Source organism: Rhinopithecus bieti, unplaced genomic scaffold (assembly GCF_001698545.2).
Source record: "Rhinopithecus bieti isolate Rb0 unplaced genomic scaffold, ASM169854v2 scaffold_1468, whole genome shotgun sequence".
NCBI classification, from domain to species: Eukaryota; Metazoa; Chordata; class Mammalia; order Primates; family Cercopithecidae; genus Rhinopithecus; species Rhinopithecus bieti.
In genome coordinates, this window is record NW_016803561.1 from 417,180 (window position 1) to 441,227 (window position 24,048).

The 24,048-nt window shown below is 36.8% G+C and overlaps 1 protein-coding gene across 1 annotated transcript in view; it reads left to right on the top strand.

The window, feature by feature from the left end:
• LOC108539741 (protein eyes shut homolog) overlaps positions 1 to 24,048 on the top strand; it is a gene marked incomplete at both ends in the record, with an annotated part of 872,682 nt that overhangs the window by 411,867 nt on the left and 436,767 nt on the right. Inside the window, 1 exon segment of the mRNA XM_017888636.1 lies at positions 16,963 to 17,084. Within this exon segment, the coding sequence (XP_017744125.1) occupies positions 16,963 to 17,084 (122 nt within the window).

A 24,048-nucleotide genomic window follows, 5' to 3' on the forward strand; every position in this document is an offset into this window, starting at 1 on the left:
GGTCTCGATCTCCTGACCTCGTGATCCGCCCATCTCGGCCTCCCAAAGTGCTGGGATTACAGGCTTGAGCCACCGCGCCCGGCCTCCCACCCATATTTCATCTTGAATTATAGTTCTCATAATTCCCATATGTTGTGGGAGGGTCCCAGTGGGAGGTAATTGAATCATGGGTATGATTACCCCCATGCTGCTGTTCTTGTAATAGTGAGTGAGTGAGTTCTCACAAGTTGTGATGATTTAATAAAGGGTTTCCTGTCTTTTGCTCAGCAGTTCTTCTTACTACCACTATGTAAAGAAGGATGTGTTTGCTTTGCCTTTTGCCATGACTGTAACTTTCCTGAGGCCTCCCCAACCATGCTGATTAGTGAGTCACTTAAACCTTTTTCCATTTTAAATTACCCAGTCTCAGTTATGTCTTTATTAGCATCATGAGAATGTACTAGTACAGTAAATTGCTACTGGGTAATGAGGTGCTGCTGTAAAGGTACCCAAAAATGTGGAACCAAGTTTGGAACTGGGTAACAGGCAGAGGCTAGAAGAGTTCGGATGGCTAAGAAGAAGACAGGAAAATGTGGGAACATTTGGAACTTCCTTCTCTGGAGGAATCAGAAGACAGGAAGATGTGGGAAAGTTTGGAATTTCCAAGAGACTTGTTGAATGGCTTTGACCAAAATGCTGATAGTGATATGGACAATAAAGTTGAGGCTGAGGTCGTCTCAAACAGAGATGAGGAACTTTTTGGGAACTAGGGCAAAGGTGACATTTGTTATGCTTTAGCAAAGAGACTAGTGGCATTTTGCCCTTTCCCTTGAGAACTGTGGAAGTTTGAACATGAGAGAGATGATTTAGAGTATTTAGCAGAAGAAATTTCCAAGCAGCAAAGCATCCAAAAGGAAGCAAAGCATAAAAGTTTAGAAAATTTGCAGCAACCTGATGATGTACCAGCAAATAAAAACCAATTTTCTAGGGATAAATTCAAACCAGCAGCAGAAATTTGCAAAAGTAATGAGGAGCAGAATGTTAATCGCCAAGACAATGGGGGAAGTGTCTCCAGGACATGTCAGAGGACCTCATGGCAGCCCCTCCCAGCAAAGACTTGGAGGTCTAAAAGGGAAAAATGGTTTGCTGGACTGGGTCCCAAACCCCACTGCTGTGTGCAGCCTTGGGACTTGGTGCCCTGCCTCCCAGCTGCTCCAGCCATAGCTAAAAAAGGCAAATGTACAGTTCAGGCTGTAGCTTCAGAGGGTGCAAGTCCCAAGCCTTGGCAGCTTCCATGTGGTGTTGGTTCTGCAGGTGCTCAGAAGACAAGAATTGAGGTTTGGAAACCACCACCTAGATTTCAGAGGATGTATGGAAATATCTGGATGTCCAGGCAGAGGTGTGCTGCATGGGTGGAGCCCTCACAGAGAAACTCTGCTAGGGCAATGCAGAAGGGAAATGTGGGGTTGGAGCCCCTACACAGAATCCCCACTGGAGCATTGCCTAGTAGAGCTGTGAGAAGAAAGCCACAGTTCTCCAGACCCAAGAATGGTAAATCCACTGACAGCTTGCACTGTGCACTTGGAAAAGTAGCAGTCACCCAAAGCCAGCCTGTGAAAGCAGCTAGCCTGCCAAACCATAGGGACAGAGCTGCCCAAGGCCGTGAGATGTGATCTGGATGCGAGACATGGAGTAAAGGAGATCAATTTGGAACTTGAAGCTTTAATGACTGCCCTATTGGATTTCAGACTTCCATGGGGCCTGTGCCTTCTATGTTTTGGCTAATTTCTCCCATTTGAGATGGGTGCATTAACCAAATGCCTATATTCACATTGTATCTAGGAAGTAACTAACTTGCTTTTGATTTTACAGGCTCATAGGTAGAAGGGACTTGCCTTGTCTCAGATGAGACTTTGGACTTTGACTTTTGAGTTAATGCTGGAATGAGTTAAGATGTTGGGGGATGATTGTAAGGGCATGATTGTGTTTTAAATTGTGAGGACATGAGATTTGGGAGGGGCAGGGGTAGAATGATATGGTTTGGCTGTCTCCCCACCGAAATCTCATCTTGAATTGTAGTTCCCATAATCCCCATGTGTTGTGGGTGGGTCCTGGTGTGAGGTAATTGAATCATGGAGCAGGTTACTCTCTTGCTGTTCTCATGATAGTGACTGAGTTCTCACAAGAGCTGATGATTTTATAAGGGACTTTTCCTCATTTTGCTTGACACTTCTCTTTGCTGCCATTATGTGAAGAAGGACATGTTTGTTTCCCCTTCTGCCATGATTGTACGTTTCCTGAGGCCTCCCCAACCACGTTGAACTGTGAATCAATCCTCTTTCCTTTACAAATTGCCCAGTCTCAGGGATGTCTTTATTAGCAGCATGAGAATGGATTAATACAATTACTAAGAGTTGGGTGCCTACCTGGAGTTAGGAATTCTGATTTTGAAATAATTCCTGTTGTCTTACCAGAAATAATCAGCAAGCTAGGCAAATGGACAGAGATAATGAAAAAGTAATAATGTGTTAAATTAATATACTGCTTGGCAGGTACTTTTTGAAATGCTTAACATACCTTATCTCATTTATTTTGTACTACAAACCTATGAGTTGTGTGATGTTATTATCTCTATGTTAGGTATCCGAAATCAGAGGCATAGAAAGGTCACATGCCTAAGATCATGTATCTACTTAAAGATCAAGCCAGGGTTTGGATTCAAGCTCTTTGTAATGTTGTGTCCACATTGTTAGCCACATATTGCCTTGTATGGATGGCTGAATTTTTACAAAATAGATACGACAGAAAAATAACAGGACAAGGATTTTGGAAGTGGCAGTGAGAGTGGTTTAATAGATATAATGTTCAATTAAATATTTTTAGAAACATAACAGAAAAAATGTAAAAAAGAATAAGAATGTTTAGTCTTTGCTTATATGGGAGTACCTAGATTCACAAATGTTTTAATATAAAGAAATATTTTTCCTATTTGATGGAAATTATTATCAATGGGTTTATCTTAATCCAAACTATGTGTTACCCAAAAGTAAAACCAAGTGTTGAAATCATCGGATTGATAAAAAATATGACAACCAGTCTTTCTTCTTATTCTACATTTATGCCACTTATTCTGTTCCCCATTTTGTGTTCATTGAGATAATCTTATAAGCTTTATTTTTATTTCTAGAATCCAAAATGATATCATACAATAAGGTCCATATTTTTGTAACTATGATTTTTAAAATATCATTTAAGCTAAGATTGCAAAATCACAATTTAACTGTATTTACACAACAACAACAATAAAATTCAGAACTACTAAACAATTAGCAAACATACGCACACAGGGTATACATACAGGCTTTACTAAAGGTAACCTTAGAGGAAATATGAGACAGTTTTAGTAGAGAACCGTTAGAAGAACATGGTCTTTTAAAAAAGCTTCTAAACAAACAAACCAAAAAACAAAACCAACAAACAGAAAATCTCTTATGCTTCCTTCACTTCAAAATACATTGTTAGTGATTGAGTTGTTCCTACCAAAATTATGTTGTTGCCCTAATCACTTAGTACCTTATTGTAATAATGTGACCTTATTTGGAAATAGGATCATTTCAGATGTAATTTGTTAAATTAAAATGAGGATATACTGGAGTTGGTGGGCCCTTATCCAATATAACTGCTGTCCTTAACAAACGGGAAAATTTAGACACAGAAAAATATTAAGAGAGACCTCAATGTGAAGATGAAGGTAGAGATCAGGGTGATGCTTCTACAACTATGGGATGCCAAAGATTGCCAGAAAAACACAGAAAGCTAGAGAAGAGAAATGGAACACATTTTCTCTTACAGCCCTCAGAAGGAACCAACCCTGCCAAGACCTTGATCATGGACTTCTAGACACCAGAATTGTCAAACACTAACTGTCTGTTGTTTAAGCCACCCAGTTTGTGGTACTTTGATATGGTTGCCCTAGCATACCAATACATACATATATTATACATCTATGGGAATACAGTGCATTTTTTTTTATCAATCACAGAAAAATAGACATAAATGCTCTCTTATTTCTAGTCCAGAGTAGAATTATCTTTATGGGCATTCTCCCATCAAAGACCACCAGAAATTCACCTGTCATTAGACAAACTTGAGTTTATTGGCTCCATACTATGAAGAAACAGCACACCATGAGGAATTTTGGATCACTTTGTTGAGAGGATTTCAACAGAGGCTTGAGATTCAAGCTTGGGTTTAGTGACTCTGGAGATGGTTCCAGGAAGTTTGGCCTCTACTCTACACTGAGAGTTACAAAGGAGAGTATTTTTAAAATTGTTATCTCAAAGGTGGAAGAAACAGATCCAGCTAAAACTTTAATTGGTTTAAAAAAAAAAAAACTGTAGAAGAGATAGGAAAAATGAATCTAAGCCATTTTGTGGTTTAGACAGCTTTATTGTTTTCGTCTGTGCTCAGATATGAGTGTGGAGTGATATTATTTGTATTATGTTCCTTCATGAGTACAGACCTTGTCTGATTTTGGTGTTCCATAAAATTGTTTATGCTCAAAAGAAAAGCACCAGGGTCATATTATGCAGCCAGTTCAGCTTAGCTGATACTGGTGGGGCTGCTTCATTGACTCAGTTTAATTACTCACAAAATATTTTACTAACATGAAGAAGTGATAAAAATCAATTCATTTGCTATTTAATCAGGTCAAGAAAGAACATACATGAACATGGGTATTAATGTTTTATTTATTCATACTTGAAGGTATGCTTTTTAAAACAAAAATTATTTAAAAGAGTAAATCATAAAATTAAAATGAAAATAATTGACTTCGTATGTTTGCATTCAACCTGGAAAGGGAATTTGCTTTCTCAGAGTAAAATAAATAAATAAATAATATATTCCAATTTATGACAATATTTGTAAAATGCGTCTGTAACATTTGCCATTAGCATTTTATTTCCAAAGGTTATGTGGAAAGTGGGGTTATTTCCATTGCTTTCTGTCTCTCTAATCATTGCGAGATTTGAGAAGAAATTTGTCCAACTTAAATAGGAGCTAGGAAGCTGGGAGGGAATGGGATAGGGAGAGGGAAAAATGATGTCTCCCCATAAAATTCATCACTCAGACTTCCTTGGTTTACATAAAATTTCTCAATGATAGATAACAGCAACCATCTCTGGTCTTTTGCAATGCACAGAATATCTACCACTTAAAGTCCCTTAAAGATATACAATGTCCATTACCACTTAATGTCCCTTAAAGGTATACAGTATTAGCTAGATCTTCGTTTAGTGAAAAGGACTCTTTTCTTAGAACTTTAGTATATGAATAATGAGTTTTATGAAAAATATAAAGAGAATTAGGACTCATGTTGAATATGTTGAGGTATGCTCCATAAAGAACTGTTTACCTGCTATATGTCCTTTGATATTACTGCAGAAACAGGATTTATACTGTCCAGTCTAATCCTTTCATGTTTTTATTGCTGATTATAGAAGTTGGATGACTTGGTTCTACTTTACTTAACTTTGTAGTGGATTTCACTAAGCCTTCTGTCATTTACACGTCATACATGATGTCTCTTGTGTGGAAAGATTGTCTCTACCCTATTATTTACTCGCTTTTAAACTACTGTGTTTCTCTAAATATCTGAGTTTTTGTTATCACTTTAAACATTTTAAACAGCAGATTTTAAGTTTGTCTAAATCATGAGAAATTAAAATTCAAGCTACTAGACTCACATGAAGACATGCTTGACATTTTCACAGTTTTGTAAACATCTATATCCACTTATAGCTCTTAAAACAGCAGTGTTCTTTAAGAAGTTTAACATATGAATGTATGAAGTTTATCATAATGAACTTGATATCGAAAGTCATCCATCCAGTGGAAAGTCCATCCATCCATCCATTTTAAGTGCAAAGGGGGTTTCACCATGTTATCCAAGCAGGTCTTGAACTCCTGACCTCAGGTAATCTGCCCAACTCGGCCTCCCAAAGTGCTGGGATTACAGGTGTGAGCCATGGTGCCTGGCTTTTTTTCTTTTTTCTTTTCTATTTTTTTCTTTTTTTTTGATGTGGAGTCTCACTCTATTGCCAGCCTGGATTGCAGTGGCACAATCTCAGCTCACTGAAACCTCTGCCTCTGGAGTTCAAGCAATTCTGCTTCAGCTTCCTGAGTAGCTGGGACTACAGGAGTGCACCACCATGCCCAGCCAATTTTTTTTTTTTTTTTTTTTTTTAAAGTAGAGGTGGGTTTTCACCATGTTGGTCAGGATGGTCTCGATCTCTTGACCTCATGAACCATCCACCTCGGCCTCCCAAAGTTCTGGGATTACAGACGTGAGCCAATGTACCCGGCAGTACAATTTCAGTGGGAACCTCAGTATTTTTGATTTTCTGAGTTGATGACATCATTGTAAAAATCTAATAAAAAACGGGTTCTTAATTGTTCCTACCAAATATGTACGCAAATAAAATGTGCTTTAGCTTCTTAACATTAATTTGAGAGAATATAGTTTTCAGCAAATAAAATTTCAAGGAAATAAAGAAGCATTATATATATTTTTAAATACAACTAAGAAATACAATACAATGTGATTCTCTGTAAGGAGACCAACCATACTTTATAGCATTTTTAGGAAGGCTTTCAACAGTTCCTCAGTGTGCACCAGGTTTAAGTTCCATAGATCACAAAGCCTTTTAGGATCTTGTCCCAGCCTATGGAGATGTTATTTCAAATTAGTGAACTTCATTTAACACATCCCAATTTTCATCACAAATTAGCGTAATAACTAACACATTACATATTAACACAAGCATCTTTGAAATTGGGAAGAGTTTTTCACAATAATGATGTCTTAAACACTTTATCGGATTTTAACTGTCAATTTTTGGTCTCTGTATTAGTTTCCTATAATGGCTGTAACTAATTTTCATAAACTTAAAACTGCACAAGTTTATTATTTTATATATTTGGAGGCCCAAGTCTAACATGAGGTAGTTGTTGTAGGGTTGTGTTGCTTCTGAAGACTTCTATTTTCTTGCCTTTACTAGATTCTAGAGGCTGCCTATATTCCTGGGCTCGTGACCCCTCCTTGCATCAATCCAAACTCCAGCTTTCATCTTGATGTCTCTCCTTCCTCCTTTAAATATCTTTCCTCTCTCTTATAAAGGCCCTTGGAAGACCCAGTTAGGGCCCACCCAGATAAAATAGGATAAGCTTACCACATAAAAATCCTCAATTATGTCGCCCGGGCTGGAGTGCAGTGGCCGGATCTCAGCTCACTGCAAGCTCCGCCTCCCAGGTTTACGCCATTCTGCTGCCTCAGCCTCCCGAGTAGCTGGGACTACAGGCGCCCGCCACCTCGCCCGGCTAATTTTTTGTATTTTAGTACAGACGGGGTTTCACCGTGTTAGCCAGGATGTTCTCGATCTCCTGACCTCGTGATCCGCCCGTCTCAGCCTCCCAAAGTGCTGGGATTACAGGCTTGAGCCACCGCGCCTGGCTACACATCTGCAAAATCTTATCGGCCACATAAGATAGCACTCACAGGTTTCCAGAATTAGGAGCTGGATATCTTTAACGGGGAGGTAGTGAAGGGAGTGGGAGGGCATCAGTTTTTCTATGACCCTTAATGGCACATAAAATAAACTCCCTTAAAGTCGGTGGCATATTATAATTCCTTAAATGTGGTAATGCATCTCCTTCTTCCCTGCATTTTCTGTTCCACTCACATTGATTTGTTTTCAGTCTCCTGAACTTTCTCACCTTATGGCCCTCATCCTTCTAGAAAGCTCTCCCCATCCCCTTCTGTATCCCACACATCTAACCTCAATAATGTGTGATGATTCCTTACGGATCACTCCAAATATCACCTGTTCAGTAGGCTTTCCAATAGCACTGAAGATGTCTTAGTTGGCCTTATATTTGACTGTGTTACTTTTCTGTGCTGAATAACAACTAATCACAAGCTTATATATTTAATACAAGTCACATTTTTTATTTTACAATTTCTGCAAGTCGGAAATCTGAATGGCTTAACTGAGTTCTCTACTCATGGTCTCACAAGACTGAAATCAAAAGGTTGACCAGGACTGTGAGCTAATCTAAGGCTCATGTTTCTCTTTCAAGCTCACTGGCTGTTGGTAAAATTTAATTCCTTGTGATTTTAGAACTCTGGTCTTTCTTCCTTACTGGCTGTCTAGAGTGTTCTCGGCTGCTGCAAACCACATGCCGTTCCCTGTCTCATAGAGATTTATAAAATACAGCTTTCATTTGCTTCTTTGAGGCAAGTAGGATAATGCCTCTGACTTCTTTCAAAGTCTTACCTGATTTAGTCAGGCACACTCAAGATAATGTCTCTTTTGATGGACTCCCTTATGATTCTGGGACTTAATTATATCCACAGTCTTGTCTTTTCTTCCATAATTATTATTTACTTCCGTAAATAATTACGGGGTGACATTCAATTATATTCACATATCTTACCCATGTTGATTTATTTATTTAAGAGATAGAGTCTCACTTTGTTTCCCAGGCTGGAGTGCAGTGGCTCAATCACAGCTTGCTGCAGCCTTGACATCCCAAACTCAAGTGATCCTTCCATCTTAGCCTCCCAAGTAGTAACTGGGACTATAGGTGTACATCACCACCTCTTCACACCTCTAGGGGTCTCACTAGTCTCAAACTTCTGGCCTCAAACAATCCTCCCACCTCGGCCTCCCAAAGTGCTGGGAATACAGTTGTGAGCCACTGCACCCAGCCTCACCCACATTTAAAGTGAGGGAATTATGTATGGTATGTACACTAGTGGTGGAGATCTTGGAAACCATATTGGAATTCTACTCACATAATGACTCTTTAGCACAGGAAATTGACCATGTTTACCACTTATTGCATTTCCTTACTTGCCTATTTGAAACCATCATTGTTCTTTTAAACACCTGCCCCCCACCTCCCTCCCACATCTATCACAGTGCTTGCCACGGAATAAGGGCTCATTACATATTAGTATAATGAAATACACAAATCAACATAATATGGGGGTGCAGTGAATTCATGTGTGTTCTGTAAAAGAAAATATCATGAGTATTTTCTCATATACATTGTTGTTCAGCTACATAATGTTTATAATGTACAAAATTATTTACAAAGCAACAGCTAAATTAACCCACTAGCAAAGCAAAACACCTAGTGTCACAATTAAATATTTAGCAGTAGGTAATTAGAAAGAAAGGGTATGCATGGGAACTTTTCATTAAAGACGATTCATGTTTTTCTGCATGAGTAGAAGATGTTTATTCAATGCAATTTCCCTTACTTCACAAAACACTTTGATTATGATAAAATAATATTGAGAAATGTATTACTTGCAATACATTTCAATCTCATAATAGTTTCAGAAAAAGATCTTGTTTCTATTTGAATTCTCCATACTGCTAAGCATTGCTCTTGCAAAAGTAGCCACTTAATAGTTTTATTTTTTAATTTTTTTTTAATTGAAGGACATTTTATTTTATGTTCTTGGGAAGTAATTTTTTATTTTCACTTATTTTATTTTTTATTTTATTTTATTTTTTTGCTGTACTTGGAAATTGAAGTACTGAGTATCTCCATTTTGGTACAGTTTTATTGCTCTTATTTTATGGACACTAATGATATCAATTTGGTGCCTTTACTCTACACATTGTTGATATCCTCAGCAGCTTCTAGGCAGGCCCTCTTACTATTTTTCTTGTGGTCAGAATTGGGAGAGTCACAGGGACACTGGGATTTTATAATTTTTCAAAGTACTATGGTACTTCTCAACTTTGAAAACTTAATCCCTTATCCTAAGTCTTTGTGTTATACCCTTTTCCCTGTACTTGTGAAATTACTGAGAAAACCTAAGTAGTTCAAGGACTTAATGATGACTGTATATTTTCTGCTTTAAAGTATTCAGCCAGGCCTTTTTAGAACCTATGTTTGTACCTATATACTATACATTTTAGTGAATAAGTGACATTATTTTTAAATACTTTCCAAATAGCTAACATCTAATTATTTTACTATGCCTAGAAAACTGACACTCAAGTAATAATTTTGCTTTGTTGAAAAAGTTTGTGCTGCTTATACTGTGCTTTTTGTCTGATACGGTTTCTCTTGAATCAAACCATCCTATTTCTTAAATACTTGTGTACATTTCACACTTTGGCAATCACTTTATGCAATTAGATTTTCTGAGTAAAATATAAAAAAAATTCGGGACTGAAGTATTTCTATTAAGATTAGATGCTTATTATAATGTTCTTTTATCATTTATTTGTTTTGAGAATAGCAAGAAATCCATCAAACAAAGCTTACAGTGGTAGCAACCTCCAGGGTACCAGAAATAAAACATAGGGAGCATCAAATTGTTAATAATCTACTTTCTTAATTGCAATGTCTTCAGAGAACATTGTTGAACAAGAAGTGGGAAGTATGAAGAAACAAAATATAATTTTTTAAAATGCTGTCACTTATCATTGCTACCTGCTGGTACTTTGTTAGATGAAGCACAGAAATCATAAATAACATTTATTTCTTAAATCGTAATGTAGAGGGAAAGAGAGACAGTCACAAGCATAATATGGAAGATAATAGAGAATAAATTGGATGCATTTATGCTGAAATATGCCAGGTGAATGACAGCAGTTGCAAGAATTGGTTCATTTGATAAGCACTGGCATTTTGATTCTTTCTTTTCCAAGTCATCACTGTGAATTTGGGCCTTGCAAAGCTAGTAATCCTTGTGAGAATGGAGCTGTGCGTAAAGAGAAAATGGATTTGGAAATGTTTCCCCTTGAGTTCCAGTGCCAGTGTGCCAGCTTTGCAGGTCCACGCTGTGAGATCAATGTCAATGAGAGCAGTTCCAGCCCTTGCCTGCGTGGATATTGCTATGACAGTGAGTTCCTTCAGTGGCTGCAATTGTAGTAGAGCAGACCAATGTAGAATCTAACATAGTAATGGGAGAGTTTAGGATTTAACCAGGATTATTTACTGACTTTAGCCTGGCTTGAACATCAAAGTCAATGTCAGTTATCTTCACTAAGTACCCCCAATTTCTGACAAATCCATTCATATTTTTGTGAGTGCAGCAAACGAGGAAATCTGATGAAATGTGACTTTTCCTTTCTTGTGTGAGAATTAGCTTTTGAAAATTTGTTTGAAATGGTAGAATTTTAAAAAATATTCACTCAGGCATGAGAAAGCATTGTTTACAATATTCAAAATAACATTAGTTTAGCCTATTTTATACATATACACCTCACACGTGCACACTTCTTCCTACTGAAATTTATATTCCTAAAAAATATAAATTTATAGAGGAAAAAGACAGGAAGAAAAGAAGGAAAGAGGGAAAAGTAAGATGGAAACATGGATTTTTCTGTGGAAGAATATGCCTAAAATGGGTAATTTTGTTGAGACACAGGAAAATGAAATGACATTATACACAGAATGTGGCTGAAGCATGAAGAGGAGAAACAGAAATAAACAAAGGTCTAGAAGGGTGTTGCAAAAAAGTATCTTATTTGTTTTTAACTCACCTTCTTTAAAACATATTTCTACATGATCCCTCAGTATATGAGTAAATAGTTAAAATGAAAACCTCATTTCAATAGAAAGTTATATTATTGTCTTTTTATTTAGAAATAGTAGGATTTAACTCAAATTTTAAATTTGTTTCTTAAAACAAGTGCTCTGCAAATAAAAGCCAACATCAAGGCAACTGAATTTTGTAAATTGGGGGAAGCCACCCAGATTTAAAACAACACGTAGTGGTGGGGTCCCAGCAAACTGAAATATCTATGTAGATACTAATATCATGTTAATGTTCTAACATGGTGCCAGCTAAGCAAAACAGTTCCGTGGACTATATGCCATCTTTTTGCTGCTCTTGATATAAATCACCAAGCTATTATTTTTGTTCCAGACTTTGGGACTTCAAAGATTGTATTTTAAAATTTCTGAAATTCTCAAATTACCTTGAAATAAGTCAGTATTGTATCATTTCTGAGCTCAAACCCACAGGTATCTGGTGAGGAATGATACTTAAAAAAGATTCATGTCTTTTTAACTATTGCATGGCTGAGAGAGAAGTTAGAGGTTTTTTGTTTTTGAAATACGTAGGCAGCCCTACTATAATGACTACATATAGGCAATTTAAATTTAAATTGTTCACATTGATTAACAATGTATTATATTTGACTTTTAGAAGTTCTTTGTAAATATTTTAATGTATACTTTTTCCAAGATAAGAAAATGCAGTTTATAATATGTTACTTATAATGCAATACTGCCTATTAAAATGTTTGATACCACAATACATTATGGGAAATATAAAATTTGAATACCTAACATATTAATGTATTTCATCATACAATCATTCATAATATATTTTGGGCCCCATCTAAGGATATTTAGGTACCAGGGAACCAAAATATTTATTAAAATTTATATCACATATGTAGAATGTTATCAGAATGAAACTAAGACACTAGATTCTTCATACTTTCTCTAAAATAAAATAGTGTGGGAAGCTAAACTTTCTGAATTCTAGTTAATAGTGATACAGACAGGAGACAGGGAAATACTGGTTAGAAGAAGGTAGTTCCCTGGCAAAGGTCGCATCCTCAAGCCTGGATAACCATGGCCATACATGAGAACAGGCATTCCTGTTTTTCCACCCAAAAAGTTGCCTTTTGCCTGCCATGCTCCCTATCCTGTACCCATATAAATGCTGAACCCCAGACGCCAGAGTGAACCGGAAGATGAGCGGATAAGACAAGCAGACAAACAGATTATGCAGCAGCGAAAGAGAGAAGAGGAGGAACATCTGAATACAAAGAGGAGTTCAGGAGTGGTCAGAGAGGAGTTTGGCCACTGTACGGCCCAACTCCAGGGAAAGATTATCTTCCCACTCCATCCCCCACTTGCACTTCCCCATCCATCCTGCTGAGAGCCACCTCCACCACTCAAGACCTCTCATTCATCCTTTACGCCCATATGTGACCCGAATCTTCCTGGATGCTGGGCGAGAGCTCAGGATACAGAAAGCTGTCACACTGACCCTCTGCCCTTGTGAAAAGACAGAGGGTCCATTGAGCTGGTTAACCCTTAAAGCCATCTGCGGACAGCAAGGCTAAGAGAACACTGTAACACTGGGGTTTCAGGTACCCATCCCTAGACACTACCACAGGTCCAGAGCCCAAAGCGCTCACCCTGGACTCTACACCTGCCTATCTGCGTGGTCTCCCTCCCCCAAGGGGTTTTAGCAGCTGCACAACTGAACAGGCCAGTCACACCCCTGTTGCATGTCCTGCAAGAGGGATCAGAGAGCTCTACCATGTCAACAGTACTTATTACAGGACTATATATGAGAAAACACATGTATATATGTGTGTTTGTGTGTGTGTGAGTCTGTAAATCTCAAACACCATTATACGGTTGTTCACCATTTTGTTGCTACAGGGTTTTTTGTTTTGTTTTGTTTTGTTTTGTTTTTTGAGATGGAGTCTCACTCTGTCTCCCAGACTGGAGTGCAGTGGCATGAACTAGACTCACTGTAACCTCTGTCTCCCAGGTTCAAGCAATTCTCCTGCCTCAGCCTCCTGAGTAGCTGGGACTACAGGCATGTGCCACAAGCCCAGCTAATTTTTTTATTTTTAGTAGAGATGGGGTTTCACTGTGTTGGTCAGGCTGGTCTTGAACTCCTGACCTCAAGTGATCCTCCCGCCTCGACCTCCCGAAGTGTTGGGATTACAGGTGTGAGCCAGCATGCCCAGCCTGCTGTTACAGTTTTAAAATACCTCTGTATATTCCACCAAAAAGTTTTATCACATTTCAAACTTTCGTTCAGTACAACCAGTATATATGATGTCTGGTACATAGTTAAGTATAAAATGAATAATACATTCAGACTCATAGAAGGCCTATTTTAAGAAAATTTGGCCTCAAAATAGTAGCATGAAATATTTACAAACACAGACTAATACCAATGACGTTGAAATAGGAAATGTTCCTTTGTCCCTCTTGCAGGGTGTGTGACAGGAGGAGTGGCTTGCTTCCTCAGTGCTCCATTCCTCTAGGAGAGTATATAGATGGGCAGGATGTGGGGCTCTGACTCTACATCCTGAGGATGTGAGGTGGATCTGTGTAGGGGTGAATGTTTACAGCTCCTGAAGCCCCAGTGGAGGTGTGTTAAAGGGTGCTCATTTAGTTTTGCTCTTTTAGTTTTGCCATCTATAGGCAGCTTGTGTTAACCAGCTCAGTTAGACCCTCTACCTTGTCACAAGGACAGAGGGCTCTCTGTATACTAGGTTCTTGCCTTGGTGTACCAGAAGAATCAGATCACATCTGGGCTTGTAGAATGAGTGCAAGGTTTTATTGAGTGGAAGTAAATCTCAGACAATGGGAGCTAGAAGGGAGATAGTTTTCCAAGGGAAAACCTCAGACTGCTCGGCGGCCTGGGCTCTCCTCTGACTGCCCTGACAAAACTCCATGTCCTTCTGGGACTCGGTGGCCTGCCAGCATGCCGGTGCTTGTCAGGGCATTCCTCTTGATGTCCAGCCACCTATGTGTTCCTCCGCTGATGGTACACCTCTTAATGTCCAGGTACACTGTGTCTTCTTCCCCTGATGTGTTCCTCACTACATCCGGACACGTGTCTCTGCCTGCTAGGGTCTCCGGGGTTTTTATAGGCACAGGATGGGGGTAGGGTGGGCCAGGGTGGTCTTGGGAAATGAAACATTCTGGCATGAAGGCAGGAGTACCAATCCTCACCTAGGTCCCTGGGGATGGAGCCCTAGCCAGGGACCAAGCCCTCCTCTACCCAGCATTTCCCTTCCCCCTTCTGTATCATTTAAAAAGACCACACTCCTCCCATCCCAGCACTTCCATATCACAGTGACTAGATTATATGTTAAAAACAACAACAACAATCGAGAGCAAGACTATGTGTGTAACATGTCTTTCCTATGAAATGGTTATTGGCTATCACATAGCCCCATAGTTAACAAATTACATGTGAGAAAAACCCTCTACTTTTTGTTACTTTGTTTTAAATATTTAAATTGTTTCTATCTTCTTTGCAGTATCCAATTTCCCTTTGGTATCCAATTTAGTTCCCTAGGTTCTCTTCTGGCACTTAGTCCATTTAGTGATTTTTATTCCAGAATAAAGTATTAGAAACACGTTCCTCGTCTGTATTAATCTATGTTAGAAACACATTTATTGACAGTAAAAGCATGCTTTATTTTTTTTAACAGTCTGTTTCCAGATACTTTGTTTGTTCAAAGTTACCATTTGTTGTCCTTCGCCTTTCATGTAATTTATAATTTGTCTTCATAGAACATGTAACATCAATGCTGAAAGTTCATTTGACTCCAGTTGTCTGTTACTTGTCAGAATGCATCATTATCCAAACTTCAATAATAACCATAAGTGTAATTTTAAATATTGTTGTGATTGATGACACTCCACAATGTCTTAATTATATATTGTATAATATGTGGTTTTAATCTGTTAAAATACAAAATACCGTGTGTAACACAGAAAGAAGCACAGATTGACATCATTTTATCACATTAATTCATTTACAAATATATCTGTTTATTAATAATTTGTAGTCAATGATAGGTTAAAAACTAGGTGCTAGATAAAAAAAAGAAAGTACAACAGAAGTAAAATCCTGTCTAAGGAGCTGCCTATTCTTGTGTATTTCACTAGTCTCTTATGGATGTCTATGACTACCCTGTTCTCCTTAGAGGCCCTAGTTACATATGTTGTACAAAACGTGGCTGCAGAAATCTAGAAGCTAGATAAATTTCTTACAGTGCATTAAAAATGTTTTTGCCACTGAAGACCTAAGCATTTAATGAGAGTAATAGCAAGTACATTCACAGAGGCGTAATGGCAGTATAGATTTCATGGTAAATCTCAGGGATAATGAAGAACTCAGGGACGGACTGTAAGTAGTTACAAATTGGTGCCTGCTCCAACTGCAATTCATACTGTCACTACTTCCTTGAGAGGCTTCAGACACCATTCTTTTTCATCATTAATGGTAAAATGAAGAACAAATTTTGATCATTATTTTAAAAAGATTTTGATGAAACGTGAAAGCTCTTTTTAACTAAGACTTAAGTCGCTCATTATCAACTTCGAGATCACAATGCACTTTAATATATTCTGTCATACATAGAACTTTAACAGCTGAACAGTTAAGGTCTTGTTTATTAAACCTAAAACAACTTGGGAAGATTAAATGATACTAGAGTAACCTATTTATCATATATATTGTGTACTGCCAAAAACAAGAGAGAGCAAATAAAATTGCATATTTTCATTGTTGCTTTGCAAACTGTTACCAAATGTCCATTGTAATTGTTCTTATTTCAACTAATTGAAGTTTTATTATTATTATTATTATTATTATTATTATTAAGTTAAATAGAACTGGCCAGGCGCGGTGGCTCAAGCCTGTAATCCCAGCACTTTGGGAGGCCGAGATGGGTGGATCACGAGGTCAGGAGATCGAGACCATCCTGGCTAACACGGTGAAACCCCGTCTCTACTAAAAATACAAAAAACTAGCCGGGCGAGGTGACGGGCGCCTGTATTCCGAGCTACTAGGGAGGCTGAGGCAGGAGAATGGCATGAACCCGGGAGGCGGAGCTTGCAGTGAGCTGAGATCCAGCCGCTGCACTCCAGACTGGGCGACAGAGCGAGACTCTCTCCCCGCCCCCCCCCAAAAATAATAATAATTAAATAGACCTGAGTAAGATGATTATTTAGAAAATATCATAGAGGACTATGTAATAGATTAAATATGATAATTCACACTTTATTTGGTTAAAAGCAAAATGTATAAATGATTATAGAATTTTAGACTAATTATCTTTACCTGTACTAAGGTTAAAGGAATGTTAAGAGTTTTCTCTTTTCTGTTGTTTCTAGCGGTTGATGGCTTTTCCTGCTTATGCAATCCAGGCTATGTTGGAATAAGATGTGAACAGGACATTGATGACTGCATCCTGAATGCCTTTGAGCACAATTCTACCTACAAAGATCTGCATCTCGTTAGTATCCACTGGTCTTTTATATACCTAAATGTGGACTAATATAATTTAACCCCTACCTACAAATAGAGTGAGCTTTTACCTGTGTGTTAGGTTAGTGTATATATATTACATATGCTTACTTCTCAAGATTAGAAAACAGAAACTCAGGCAACATTGTTTTTTTTTTTTTTTTTTTTTTTTTTAATGTAGTAAAACATGTTCTATTCTCCACTCTATACAGGTTGGCTTAAATATTATATAACAAATGGTTCACTTATTATATTCACAACTTGTGGCAATATTGAATCTGTATAAAATTTCAGAAATTATTCTGAAAGGCACTGTGTGAGTCTTACAGCCACCTATTTTTATCTAACTCATGGTATTACATTCACACATATATTTCATTATCATTATCTTAAATCCCACTCTGACCTCCATCTCATATCACGTATTTCCAGTTTCCTTCACCCATCGGTTGGTGGTGCCCCTTCAGTACATATTCATTTGTCACTGCCTTTGTCACAAGCATGTTCCATTCTGCCTTAAGCGATCTGTGACATGGTTGGCAATTGATTTGGGATCCCCTCTGGCTCCTCATTTCTCAGAAAGCCTGACATAAAAAATATCTACTCAAGGTGGACTCACTCACTGACTGGCTTCAGCAAATAAACAGCATACAACACAAGTCAATGCTACAATACTAATCCAGGCTTATAGTTTATTACTTAACAACAGAACTGATATTTGCAAGAGGACTATACTTGTTGAAATTAGAAAACAAAGCTTTGAAAGCAAACCTTTGAAAAGTCAAAATATGGTTTCAGTCAACACATATTTTGACTATCAGTGCACTGACATCATTTTTTTTTTTTTTACAACAAAAGGAACATTTGTGGTAAAGTGATTTTTCCCACAAGGACTGCAGATACCTAAAGGAATAACTGTAACTCACATTTAGGTATCCATGACCAGAAACAGAGTTGCTCCAGAGGTTGTCTAGCCACTTTTCAGGTATTTGTGGCTGTCTGGATGCTTGGTCTTGGTCCATGTCACATGCTTTATCTAAGGCAGTCATGTTAATCACATCCCATTCTTGTGGATTCCTTTAGAAATGGACATGCGACACTATGCTGGTCTCTGAGGTCTAAGGCAGTCATGTTAGTCACATCCCACTCTTGGGGATTCCTTTAGAAATGGACATGTGACACTATGCTGGTCTCTGAGGCAAGGGAGGCACTCTTTCTGAGGAAAGATTTCCTCACCTGCTCTTAGAATGTGAGTAAGAAGTATGCCTGACCTCTTCCATACCCTCTAACATCTAGATTTTTGTAGTTGCTGTTACCATTTTGAGGTCCTAAAGCAAGATGGAGGGTGTAGTAGATTAGACTATCACTATTAACCATTTAAATAATAATATAATAAACTATTAGTCTATTATTAGTGAGTACCCTGAAAACGGCAGATCCTAGAGATAGAAGAAATCTGGTCTGTGACCAACTGTTGAACTCTTGACTGAACTTCTCAGGTTGCCTGCCCAACCTCTGGACCTAATATATTTGATCCTTACGGCCTCTTGTTTAATATTGCTTAAGTCAGAGTTCCTTTTACTTGTAGGTAAATCGTCTAATGTAAACATCCATAATGTAATTAAGCTCTTTTTTAGGCTGTGATTTTGGCAGTGACTTCAGCAATAATATGAGTTTATTACACAAGAAAGAACCCCATACCTGTAATCATAAGAGTCCACTTATAGACCTGACACTGCCACAAATATTCTGTGGGACACTAAGCCAGTCATTTCACAAGCCAAGGAGTGCCACTTTAGATGCTGCCCTATACCAAATAACAGACCTTCCAAGTATATTATTGTCTCATTTATCTATTTTATGAATTGCCACTAAAAAGCTATTCCAACTAACTTTAGTATCAGTTTAAAATCTTGACTCCTATTTCCAGAAATTATGATAATAAGAATGTGGGGTGGGGAGGGGAAGCAGAAAGAAACAGGTTGAAGAAGAGATAAAGTTCTCATCTTATTAACTGGTTTAAATATATTTTAACATAAGGAGACTATTGAAATTATCTAACTCCTAACTGTAAGTCATATATCAACTTCAAGAACAGAAATGTCATCATACTGGTGATATCCTTCCAAGAAAAGGTATTATGGAGACCACAGATTGCTTAAAATATTAAAGTTCAAAGCATTTCATAACTTTCAGATATTGTGTCTGGGGCCTAAAGACTACCCTCAGGTTTGCTAATGTACAAGAATAACTGAGAAAAACTGCTTTACTTCTTGCTAGGGTTTATTCCAATAAAAGTTACAGATTAAAATTAGCGAAGGGAAAGACACATAAGATAAAGTCTAAGAGAAAGCAGGTACAATCTTCCAGGTGTTATTCTCCCATTGGAGTTGCATGAAAGTACTTGAAATATTTTCACAGAAACAATGTAGGGCAACATACATAAAGTGTAACCAACCAAGGAAGCTCCCAAAAGCCTTGTTGTCTATGGTTTTCCTTGTAGGTCAGTCATGATGACATGAAGCACCTGTGTAACTGACCTTAGCTAATCAGTCTCCAGCTCCTGCAGGCGCCGAGCTGATGCAGCATGGCCCAAAGCCCCAGGCATATATAAAAAAGGGGCTGCCAGCATAAATCACATCTAATTAGCATAAACTATTTGGCACAGCTCGAGGTCTCAGGTATCAAAGACATTATCCGTCAGGATATTCCAAATTCAGAGGTTATCTCCCAGGAGCCAGTAAAGGGCCGGTCCTTTCAATGGAATATATATAGGCTTGAGCCCTCAAAATTGACTTAACATTTTCTTGCACAAATTTCTTGTTAAATATTACCTTTTTGTATATGAATAAATAGTATAATATTGGAAAACAATGCATGCTATAATAATAAAACAAAAATAGTACAAAGATACTAAGTCATATAAAAAGAGCTAAAACTCATATATTTAAGACAAAGCCTGGAATGGACATCATACATAATTTTTTGAGTTTCATATTTACTTGCTTTTAGTAACTCATTGGTAAAAGAAACACCATAAAATGCTGAAGCATTTGAATTGGAAGATAAAATTAGAAGGGCATAGAGTTGGATTTTTCTGCAGAATATTTAATACTCTTAAAAAACAGGAAGATTATTTATTTAATCTATAAAACATTCGCATTTGCCTAAAGAGTCACTGACCTGATTGTTGTATGAGCCAGACCGTCCAGATCAATCCAGGCAATCCCACTGACATGTGGCTTGCATCTTCTTTGAACCTGGCGTGTGTATAGCTTCAAATTAACATTTTTATATTTACAGCATTTTCTTTTGATTACATTGCAGCATCATGATGTTGAATTTAGATGAAAAGCAGAAAATAAGAAGACTTCAAATCCACTGTAGGAAATGATTTGTAACAATGAGCCAGTTTTCTTCTTTTCCTTTCTTTATGGTTCAGTAAATCTAAGAAAATAATAGGAGGAAAAAAGTAATCTTTTGAATGTCTAGCATATAATATAATACAAATGTTAATGTGTATAGTAAGACCTATTCCCTAGTGCAACTTTGTTAGGTATATTTGAGAATAACTATTTCTTTGTGGTTAAATATGTATGATCAAATTAATCTAGTATTTACCCCTCTCATTTTAGTTTTGTTTTCCTCTGTATCTTACATGAATAATGAATGCTTAATTTTGATAACAGCAGAGGAAGCAAAAATAGTGCAGTAGAACTAATGTGGAAAGAACAACTCTGCAATATATAAATATACATACATATATATAACTATCACACACACACACACACACATACATGTATACTATAGGTTTAACTTTTCCCCCAAACATTCAGATGCAAAGATAAACTGAATTTATATGTGTTCTAAAAAAAAATAAAACTACCTTTACCTTCATCCACTATATGGTTGAAAATCCATGTCAGTTATTTGAGAGTTGCTCATTTCCTTCCCTTGGGATTCGAGTAAACCCTGGGGGTAGATGAATACAGAATTAATGCGGAACAGCCATTGCTATACAGTTCATCTTGGCTCCTACTAAAATGCCTATATGGTATCTCCATTCTCCTTTCAAAAATATATTAATCTGTGAAATGATTTCAATCCTTGCCTATCAAATGTGGCTCCCAGGACCTTCTCTGTACCCTTGCCTTCAAGGGCATGATGCTTAGCTAATCGGTGGTCAGGTTCCAGTTGACCAAGTTGGAGCCACAAAAACCTCTAGGTTCTGTTCTCTCTCCAGAAATACAAACTCCCCATCAGTGCGGAATCAATCCAACTGCACTCTGTCCAAATACTAAAGCCTTCATTTCTTTCATACCCTCCTTCTCCATAAAGATTTGCTTAATCACATTTGTTGGAAATTAACACAGAGAATCTGACTCATATCAGAGCTTCAGAGTTCCAGAATTCTCAAAACACAAAGAGCCATCTAAATATGCCTAGAGAGAGGAAAAATTCAATTTTTGTAGGAAAAAAAGAGAGAGAGACAAAAGCACATTTAGTTCTAATTAATTTATTAGATTAGACATTTTAATTTGTTTATCAGTTTCTTCCATAAAATGTAGGAGTTGGACTCAGTTGTTCTAAAACAGGGAGTTGCTTTTGAAAAGACACATGCTTAAAATTCTGATTCAGACAGTGGGTCCAGGCATCTAGATAATTTATAATGCCTGGTGATTTTGATATGTACTTCTATTTGAAAATCTTTGAACTAGTTATCTAGATAGCACTTTCTAGCTCTAAATTTCTGTGATATTCTGAGTAAAGCACAAAGATTTCTATTTCATGTATACTGATAATTCACAATTTATTTAGCTCATTAAAAAAGAAATAATGGATGATCTGAAAATCTGGAAAATGGTAAAACTGATTTATTCTCTCTGTTTTAGCAGCATATTTCATGGCATCTTTCTTTCATAAGTACTATTTTCTTGTGGATTCCTCCATCTGTTTTAATGTTCTCATCTTCAATACAAAAGGAATAAAATCTATTTTTTCTATTCCAATCCTTTTGTAAGGGAGATAATAATATATGGCTTTCTCCTCACTATTGTAATAACTTAGTGAAGTGTTAGTCTCCCTATGTATTGGCATTTACTAATCAGAAAATCCATACATGAAATTATAGCTTTTCTTAGAGGCTGGATATAATGTTTCAAATCATTATGAGAGTATTAAAAATAATGACTGATTAATTATAATGATATCTAAAAGGTTCGCTTAAGTCTGTTGATTAAATCTCTTGTTGCAGCATCATCAGTAATTATTATGCAGCCAAAACTTGAACTAAACCTTGATGTATTAGCTAACTTCCAAACCTATTGTTAAAAGAGGCACTGCAGTGACTAGGTAACAGAAAATAAAGCTTTTTGGTCATGCCCATTTTAAATAGCCTGCTATGTTTATATAGAATAAAATCTGCCTACAATTTATTACTCAGATCTCTACTTTTGATTATACTGATCTTCCCTTTAAGAATTTATTGAACATAATTTAATGTTACATTTATAACTATAATTAACTATGATGGGGTCAGCTTTCTATCATTTCTACAATAAACTAGATTATGGAATTCTTTTCTCTGTATGCTCTAAGACTAAAATAGAGCTTAAGTTCACTCATCTGATGACCTGTATAATTATCTTAGTATGTTCTCCCTCAATTGTCAGTTTTAATCATAGTTACTGTGCCTATCTGAAGCAACCTCATTCCTTCCCTTTTAAACTACTGTTTTGAACCTATGATGGCTCTGAAACTGATGATTAAATTTATTAAGATTACATGCAAAATAAAAGCAAACAGAACCTGAGAAAAAGACTTGTTGATTCACCTGAGTAAACAAGTATGTGAGCTTCAATGCTTTGGACTTCAGAAATCTCCTCTGGAAGCTGAAACATATTTTCCCTTCTTTCTTATTCCAAGATTCATTACAGAGAAGAGAGGTTTACAGATGGCTGAATTTTGAGGTTTAAGAAATCCATGAAGCAGTATTGAATTTCATAAATAATATGTGAGGACATAACAGATCACTGAGAGGAATTTTCCATTTTCAGATTTTCTAACAAAAGTCAGCGCTTTCCAGAAATTATCTAGCTTAAAAATGATTTAGAACTGATTGAATACTATTTCCATTTCCAATATTAGCCAAAGTGCATAAAGAAATGAATTTATTTTGAAAGAATTATGAGACAAATTAAGCTTATTTCAAAACAAATACTGCACTTTACCATTATTATTTGTGATATTTGCATAACTATAAATGGGACTTATCTCTGAACTTCAAAATTTATTTCTGAGAAATCAATCAATAGTTACATTCTACAGTAATTCCACTTTTTTTCGTAGAAAACCTTTTATATGCCATTAATATAGATACCATTTTTAATTAGTTGACCATATAAAATTGGTTCTAAAACTGCTATGTTGTGTACACTGTGTTCATATCATGCATTTAAGGGGATCATAGAGCAATAAAATGACACTTTCTTTCAGAACATATTGATTTTAGCAATTTATTAACTTAATAGCCTTTAAAAGGTAGTAGAACCTTTATTTCCATCAGTAAATAACTCCATTGTGTTCTGTCTCTGTTTATTTCTAACCACCTCATTTGTCTGCAGGAATTTTATTAAAAGTAAAAAATAAATAGGACATTTAGGATTTGGCAGTTGATAGATAAATGTGTAAACAAGCATATGTGCAAGTATGCATGTACATTTGTGTGTACCTACACAAAAAAAAGAATATGTGTATCTCTCTTCTTTAGTTTTCTGCCAACTGTCCTATGATAGAGTATAACACTTTTCTAAAATCAAGTTCTTGAACTGAAACCAGTTATTTCCTACAATAAACCTGCCTTGGTTATAGTGTGTGTGTGTATGAAATATATATTCTATATTATATTTTTATATTTATAAGAATTATATAATACATAAATTATAATATATTAT